We start from the raw sequence: 9,060 nt of genomic DNA, 5'->3' as shown, positions 1-9,060 counted from the left end.
TTAAGCATGTGTATTACTGACCTAATTTGTTTAATTTACACCATGTGTTGACTGGAGCGAATTTCTAATGATCATTCAGTGTCTGTCATGGAAGGTGTGGTTTTGTGTTTTGAGAAAGCAAACCACGTGAGGAGTGGTGTATTTTGATAGCTATGTGTATTTGACAGTGGGCGTGTGCATTGAGAAATCCTGCAAATCTGGTTGGGCGAGAGCAGGGCTGTATAAAGGGCGGAGTGTAGTGTTGAATATCTCAGTACTTGATCTTCATCACTCTGGTGGGCAGGGCATTTTGGTTTTGCTGTGGAATAGAGAGTTTGGCTGGCCACTTGAAACCATCAGTTTTACCATCAGCAAACCTTTTGGAAGGAGAAGATCCTGCAGCAATTAGCCTACTACTTTTCCACATGTGAGATCAACTTTCTACCCAGGAGCAACTTTTTAACCGGATTACTTTTTGTCGTTGCTTCCTGTTAACAACGGGATCTATTTGCAACCAGGTTGGCAGAGTAATCCCTCACACATGTTTTACCTTCCCTCCACATACCTTTCTCCTCCGTTCCCTAGATTTTTTTGCACCTGTGTCAGACACACCAAATAGCCGATCTACAAGCTCACAACGCCTCACTGCGCCATGCGTTGTGAGCTTGTAGATCTGCTCTTTTCGGTATGTGATCACCAGCGCAAAACTAAGTATAACAGGGCTTTAACTGATGCAGCCCTTATAGTTTGGTATTTGGAGCTTAAAGCTTGTCCCTGCCATGACATGTTTGGTCCCATCTACCTGACATGTTGACGTGCTGATATGTCACCTTACACCAGATGGTTGAAAGAACAGAGGTTAACCGATTTGAACAGTTCACAGAAAACATGGATCACGTCCATTCAAAGTTTTGGGCTTAGTTTTTCTCATCCGGCACCTAAACCCCCTCGTTAAGGGGATTATCTTTGGTGGTGATTGACCAAATTTGTCATTTTCCTGCTTCATGACGCAGCATGAATAGAGGTACTGTTGTTCTAGTCAGTCAGAACCAGTTCAGACATGGCAATTAAATAAAGGGAGCCATTCTTAGCAGTAGGGGGTGGACAGAAACCATGCCAATACATCACATCTAAAATTTTGTCCAGATGTACGAGTTCCGCTACTGGCATTTACGGAAATGAACTGGGCAGGGCGATGATCAAATTGGCCGTGACTGCTATGCAGAGACATGGTTTTGTTTGTGCTCTAGCTTCAGGCTAGAGGTGTTCCTTCCTCATGCAGAGCTCTGATGGTGCTGGTCTACATTAGCAAGCAACGGCTTTTAGCTTGTTTTCGAGTCTGTTGTATCTGTCACAAAGATCAGTTTGAAAGTTTTGATTTACAACTGGCAAGTCAGCAGTGAAGTTACAGTGTGTCTCATTTAAAACGGATGGGAACTGTTCTTGGAGCCAGTCATTTTCCAGGCATTTTGAACGCCATCTTTCATAGAAATTACAGTTCCATTCAACAATATTTTTGATTTTTGATCACATGCAGTTGGTAATTTTAAACCGAAGTTCCTCTCTCTCTCTGCAGGTGTTGAACTGCTCCAGCAGACCAGAGCCTTTCCCAGATCTCTGCATCACCACAGACAAACATGATCATCAGACTAGGCAGACTGACACCTGGATATTTCCGTCTCCTTCAGGTACTGTAGACACCATGACTTACAATCTAGGGCAACTGTGAACGTGACAATGAATTAACACTCACTCAGCTTCATGAAATTACTTAAATCAGTAGCGTTGCACAGGTCCAATTCAACCTTAGTTGGTTTGGGGAATGGTGGCAGTTAAAACATGATGATATAATGGCTTGCACAATAATACAATGCATGAGACATGTAAGGTAAATAGGGCATTGTTTCTGATGGTAAAATAGGACATAAAACGTGTCCTATTTCTACATGTGACCCCAACCCATCAACTTATCTATCTAGGTCTTAGTTCTTGAGGTTTCTTTTTGCCCTACAATGCTATCTTTGATAACTTATCAGATTTGACATTGCAAATTTGCATTGACTTTTGTCTTTATTACTTTGACTGGAAGACCTACCTGGAGTTTGCATAGCTGCTTGTTGTCCCTGCAGGTAAAAGAAAGACATTTTCTTTCTGCTACTGCAAACAGTGCGATTGTAGTCACTGTTACCAGAGATTACCACTGTCAGAGATTAGCATTGTCTTCACTCCTCGGTTACAGCATAGTTGTAGGATGTGCTTTGGGCCATGAAGCCCTTCTTGAGGCCCCCCCAACAGTGACGCACAATGCGCTTTCATCACCAAGCTAGTTATACGATTAGTTTAGACAATTATATGATGTCATTTCCTCTGTTTAATCTGCTGCCATGATGTGCAATCATACTCAAGTGTACATAGAGTGACTGGCCGTATGGCATGTCCCTTGCATGTTCATGTTTTTGTTTTGCTATTCGCACTAATTGGAAGACAAAGGTAGCCTGTCCCCTTGTAAAGCGTGTTGTGAACACAAATGCTTAACAGACCATAGATAATTGAGTTATGTCAAAACTTCTAAAAGCTATGAATACCAAGGACTTCATCTCTTGATTTTTTTTTACTTTCTCATCCAAGAGTCTAATAATGGCTCTTGCTTTTGGAGGAAGATGGGAAAACAAGTATTTAGAGGTGGTTATCCCCAGATGCATGAGAACAAAATGGTGGAACTCCAGTCTCACTGACCAAGCTGTGCAGGATCACAGAAGCAATCCGCTCTATATTGTTCTTGCTGCTCTCATTTTGTACAAGGAACCTTTTTGCTTAAAATCCAATAGATTTTTTTTTAAACTTAAAGGAAGGAGCTTGGTCGTTTGTATCATACCTTTTTGTCTTAATCATCTTTTAGTGGGAACAGCTCATTATTTCTACTGTTGGCATAACCTCTGACCTTTTATGCTTATATCCTCATAACTCCACAGAGACAAGTGGCTGGCGAGGTGCAAACCCATCCACATGACCGTGCGGTCAACCAGATAGCCATGATGCTGGCCATCATGGGCCTCAGCCTGTCCTACTACAGTGCCAAACAGATGACGGAAACGGTGCGGACTGTAAAGCCTGGTCCCTGAGGAGATGCCTGCTGCGCCGGTTGGCTTTGAACCCGGAGAAAACATGATGAGCCAATGAGAAGTTGTGGAAGTAGAGTGGAGATGTTCTCGGTTCAGAACATTTTCCTCACCTTACAGTCACATTCAAACTCAGACACTGACTTTACTGGGATCCATCACTGATCATGCATTGAGAGTTTGGGGCAGTCATATTCTTTTGATGCCAGGACCGTGAGAGGTTTTATGGTGTTTGCTCACTCAAGGTGTTGGTGTCATGATATGGCTGGCTTTGTGGTCTATTCTGGGTGGGAAACCAAATCCAGCTGCCAACAGTCAGGCTGGGGCTGGATTTTAATTGTTAAGGTACATTTCTGCAAGAAGTTTGTTTCTGAGCTCTGTGAAGGGGGAAGAGCTTGTAGTATTAAGAAGTAACTGTGAATCAAGTCAGTCCTTAAAAATATGCTTTTGGGGCTATATAATATATAAGACTCTTTGCATTTGAAATGTACCTGGTAAAGTAAAATCCGGCCCAGAGTATGACTGAGAAGAGGGCGAAGATGAGCACACAATTCTTAGGTTTTTGGAATTTCTTTAGTTTTTTTTCAATGGAAAACCCCGCAGAGCCTTGCGTCACGAAAGTGGAGCTGTGATTATAAATGGGGTTAAAAAATGTATACATGTTCAATATTTTTGTCAAAGATAATAGTTTTAATATTTGCACAGTAACGGTGAAATAAAGTTGTTTGAATATTTTAAGGACCCTGCTGAAGCAGGTCAGAAAAGGGATAATCCTACTCACTACATTTTAAAGAAGTTTTTCTGTGCTTTCACGGTGTTTAATCAATGCATTGTTTAAAGACCTGGCTTTCTGTCTACCATATACTAAATGTTAATACAAAAAACTTCTGAATGTTGCATGAGTATGCAGCTTTTTAATCTGAGCAGCATTCATGGAAAGTCATGCGTTTTTAATAACTGAATGTACTGTATATTTTCTTTGTGTTTTGTAAGATTTAATAAAGCTGTGAATTTTGAACAAGATGTACATAATTTAGTAATAATTTAATTTAGGAATTATCAAAAAGTTATATTGATTATTGCAAATCTGCAAGGTGAAACTGCTGCAACTAATCTAGTTTGATCAATACATTATTGGCATTGGAACCTGGTGCTTTGTAGCCACTTCCTGTATCAAAGGGATCGTGGTGTCGACAGGAGCGTGCTGTCTGCACACAACAGGAAGTGGGCAGGCGGCCGTCTTTCCCTCTAACTGGCATCGAGGCCTGTCTCTGCCAGTATGTCCCGAAACACTGTTGGAACACAGTCAATTAGTAGTGAATTGGAAAAAATAGCGTAACTGATGGAAAGTACTTGGAGGGACTTAAATCTGCCATTTTGTTCATTTCTTTAGAAGTAATTCAAAGTCCTCTTGTGAGAGGTACAGTTGCTCGTGGGAAGCTGGTTGTTAAGTACACAGTGTAAGGGCCATCTTGACACCCCTCCTGATCTCTCCTTTGTTATCTTTGTAGCCGTTATCTATAGCTTGGTGAACTATATAGAGGCTGCTATATATGTGCTTTAGGGCCAGTATCGAAACGAGGAACACATGTTCAAACAGGAATGTTGACTACTTGTGCTGAGAGCAACTGCTGGCGAGCAGTTTTAATTTGATGGCTGTTCCTAATGGTCAGAGTTGTCTTTTAATTGGTATGTGTTTTCCAATTAATGTTGCTCTCTTGCACAATAGTAATTCATTCCTTATTGTCCCATTAATAGAAACATGAGGGTGATTGAATGAAATGAGGAATTCCAAGTTGTAGGCTGTAAGGATGTTTAAAAACTATTACCAAGTGTCAATGCACTTGCATTGTCACTTGGTTGTCTGTTGGTTAACCTGCCTACTTTTAGGTAAGGTGTATGTATGAGATGTTTATGATAAGAAGGTAGAGGAAGTGTTATGTGGAATTGCTTTCATGTTTAGTGTTTATATCTGTTTATATCTCTTCTATCCATTGTCTCAAGATTCAGCATCTCCCTGAATAGAAACAGGCAGATTGCTCCTGCACATTTCCCCTTTATGTAAGGCCAGAGGCTAGGGAAGGACGCCTGCTCACTCACTGGTAGATGTGATGCCTTATGACAGGCAAAGACCCCGTTGGACGCCACGTGCCCCCACCATCCGTCGCCCAAGCTCCTCCCCTCTAACCCTCCCCTGTGCTCCGCCTTGCGCGTCACTGGGCAAAAAGACCACTTTTGGTATCTCAGTAATGTTAACCGAGGACACAACCACAAATGAAAAACGCTCATTGGCTAACCGGTGATGCGTCACCAACATCAGCTCAATTCTGAGCCACAGAGACAAAAGGATGGGGATCTGGTTGGTGGGGGACTTTGCTTTTGTGTGAAGAGGGGGGGGGGCTGGCTGCATTGGTCCACATTTATTTTGGTCCAACCATGGCAATTTAAGGCCACTTAGAAGTGGCCTTAATGATTAATGTCATGTACTAGGTTGTTGACTCATAATCATACAAGAAAATACGTAAATTAGTGGTGTGTGTTATATTACATTCTCCAAGGATAATGTAATATTATTTAAGAATAAGATTGTTACTCAAAATGTGTGTGAATATCTTTGTACTGTATATCAGATTTGCTCTTGTAATAGTATTCCAATGAGACTTTGTGGATAATGAAGGGAAAACTATGTTGCTATCCATTTGATTGTTATGTTTTTGTACCGCCAACACTGTGAAACCTCTCCATGAGGGGGTCTACTGGCCTTGCCCATGGGCCTGTGCAGCTTATGAAGTAGCATGCTGTTAGTCCAGACTCCATGGCATCATTCTACAAGCATGCACCCCTTCAGCTCTACACCCATTCTCATGGGTGTTGTGTATTCAAGTAAATGCTGTATAATAATTACCACAGTACTACTGCATTCAGTATGCTGGCATGGCCTTATGGGGTGTCATTGTGGGACCGTCCACCCCCGCTCCTTATCCCAAGATGATGCTGTTGTGTTGCTGCTTCATATTCAAAATAAATTATATTAAATCTGAGTCTTTGGCATCTGTGATCATTGTCTCTTTTTCCATGAGAATATTGCAGAAAATATGGGGGATTTCCAGTACATTCAGAATACAGAATTAATGTATAATTCTGAAACAATATTATGTTTAATTAAGTTTCAAGTTCTGCACAGTAGTACAAGGTCAAGAATTTAACCCAAAGACGAGACTGGAGGAAATACTCATTTTTACATTGTTATCTTTATGAACACACACTAGACAATCATTTGGTCCAGTCCCTTCTTTGGGCTAATTCATTAAGATTTTACCCTGGGACACTGTACAACATAAAACCGTTTGTCTTATTAACAATAATTATTTAGAATATACTGTATTGACAGCTTTACAGAATTTCTCAGTACCTACTGGCACAACTAGACCTCACACAGTGTAACCAAACAAGGAAGAGTAGCCTTAAACTGGCACAGTTGAATGTGGTAAACCTGAACTGCCCTCAGAAATACACCTTTAAACTCCATAATGTATTTCATGTAGTCTGTAGCTCCAAAGATCACAGACTGCAGACAGTCGGGGTGCACGTGCTTGGCAGTGTGCCAGTTGGAGGTCGCAACTGGGTCATTCTGCTCACGGGGATGCTACTGTTTTGGCTGGCATCTGACTCTGTCTAGAGAGAACAGAGGGAACCTGCTGCAAGACCATCTTTAAAAAGTACTTGAATGAATGACATTAAAATATCCTTTTTTGATATCATACACAGCAAAATCCCCAGTGTTGTTTTATTCAGAGTTAAATTAACACTGTGTAGATGTTACTGCGTATTATGTATTTTGTTATAGTAGTTTATTTTTAGTGTTTTCCGAGTCATTCTACACCTGACGTTGTCAAAAGTGGAATAAGGTTTTGCTGTCATGTCTATCTGAACCTGGCTGGAGATGTAGGCCATTATGTACTGTCTAATCTCCCTCTGGTTTTCTCTACATCTCCACATGGCTCCCTTTTTAGTAGGATTTTCCGAAAAGCGGCTTATCTGTGGAGTCAAAGGTTGCTTGCCTTTGTCTATTTGTAGGCTAGAAAGTTATTTTCCAGTTTATGATCACTTTGCTTTATCGTATTTGCTAGCTGACGATGACATGTGCCTAAGACACACATGTGCCTAACACAGACACGTGCATACTGCCTTTAAGATATCTTTGCCCAGGGCAAATTCCTCAGTAAGTCAAAGATAGGATCATAAAAGAAAGTTTCAACCTAATTCCTTCTATTACTGTGTCAGTAGTCTCGATCATCTGGCGACACAAGACAATTGTATAAGTCTTGTTGGCCATTCCTTGACTATGTTCCACATTCACTCAAATACTAAATAATTACAAATTAAATTACAAACTGAAAACTCTTGAAATGAAGTGAGGTTGTTCTCCTTTGTCTGTGACCCTCTTTTCCCCTCTGATTGCCAAGCTGCACTATGCATAATACGTTTTACTAACACTTTTTTCTCAACAGAACTATTTCTAGCCAACTGGTTCCTCTGTCTATTCTTCCCATATTGGAACTATAGAGTTGAACCTTGTCAGATTATCAGCTACTATAGACATTTCATCACTGAGGTCAAATCATGACATGAGAGAAAGCACAAGGGGACTAAACTTTGTGTAGGAACTGGGGTAAAACCCAAGTAGGAAGAGGCAGTGACACAGACCACAACAGCCTGACACTGTTGCACATAAGAAAGTAGAATATGTGTGTGTGTTTGATGCAACTAACAAGGCTTATGTCAAATATCATTCCTTAAAATGTGAAGTAATAAACCATTTGACGCAGTACTAAAGATATTTGGTAACAGAGCGAAAATGTACCATCCATTATTCATATGTTGTACTGTATGTCAAAGCCAGCATTGACAACTGTAAAAGTACATCTGAGTGTTTTCTAGTTTGCGCTCACACCTTTTGGGCCCTAGTTTTGTTCACTGACTGAGAACAAAATAACTTGAGAACAGACGGGGGAATTCTCATAAAACTTGGTAGGAGTGATTCTCAGGAAGGGGTAGCCATATGCTTCATCGTATGACCATCGTGTTGCGCACCGAAAATTGCAGGTCTACAAGCTCACAGCCTGTCATATCTGCAATGCATTGTGACACTACAGCTATATTTGGAGAGCAATATTGTTATACAATGAAGTGTAAGTGATGTTGGTGCAGAGGAGGGTGTGCACCCCAATATATAGGCTTTTAAATTCTTTCTGTAATTAAAGTTGACAACCTTAGAAAACGTATAAGGTCCTGTGCATGGTTTATGTGTTGGCACAGCCTACGCCCAATTCAGGCATTGCATAGAAGAGAGAGCTTACAGTGGTTGGCTCTCTGCCCAGATTTTGGGGAGAATGACTTTTGGTGGTCATGGCTGGGGGAAGACAGCGGTTTGGCAATGATTCAGGTTCCACTGAAATGTAAGACCAACTGAGATAGAGGCCAACTAGTCCCATGCCATGATTGTGGCCTTCTCAGATCTATTTGTGTCACAACAAATGTATTTCAAGATAAAGTGACTATACTGTCTCTCTCTTTTGTCAAATGTGTGTCTCTGCACCAGGTTACAAACAAGCCTCTTCCATTGGTTTCAAATGGGAAAGTTGCACCTCTCTCAAGGATTGTTTTGTGCTTTGTGTAAAGTAATTTAATGTGTTTACACACTTACAAGTAAACTGTGGAGTTTTTTCTATTCTTTCTTTCTGCAATATTTTCTGGATTTATTTCATCCCTCAATGTCCCTGAAGCACAAACATGATCAAGAAATGTCACTTTCCTTCTTCTACGTTCCGTCTTTCTTCTCAGTAGTGAACCGGCTGTTCCGAGAGAAGGTGGAAATGAGAACAGATCAGTATCTTCCCTGTTCTTTCATGTCACTGTCAACATCATCTGTCAGCATTTTGACCTCTTTGGTCGCCCTTGG

General features: G+C 41.0%; 1 protein-coding gene across 1 annotated transcript; it reads left to right on the top strand.

Moving 5' to 3' along the window:
- Positions 1 to 285: 285 nt before the first annotated feature.
- Positions 286 to 4,121, top strand: LOC311042332 (putative transmembrane protein ZNF593OS). Its single transcript, XM_084053011.1, has 3 exons — positions 286 to 497; positions 1,556 to 1,667; positions 2,952 to 4,121. The coding sequence occupies exons 2-3, from the start codon at positions 1,617 to 1,619 to the stop codon at positions 3,099 to 3,101; spliced, it is 201 nt and encodes a 66-aa protein (XP_083909137.1). The 5' UTR covers positions 286 to 497; positions 1,556 to 1,616; the 3' UTR covers positions 3,102 to 4,121.
- The last annotated feature ends 4,939 nt before the right edge of the window (positions 4,122 to 9,060 follow it).

Source organism: Gymnoscopelus microlampas (genome assembly GCF_963454915.1).
Source record: "Gymnoscopelus microlampas genome assembly, chromosome: 3".
Classification (NCBI taxonomy): Eukaryota; Metazoa; Chordata; class Actinopteri; order Myctophiformes; family Myctophidae; genus Gymnoscopelus; species Gymnoscopelus microlampas.
This window is presented reverse-complemented; position numbering and strand designations above follow the sequence as displayed.

What these genes read in the sequence shown, in the direction of transcription:
- LOC311042332 (XM_084053011.1), top strand. Translation starts at nt 1,617, where the DNA reads ATGATCATCAGACTAGGCAGACTGACACCTGGATATTTCCGTCTCCTT. An exon ending in GATATTTCCGTCTCCTTCAG is followed by an intron (nt 1,668 to 2,951) that starts GTACTGTAGACA and finishes ATAACTCCACAG; the next exon opens with AGACAAGTGGCTGGCGAGGT.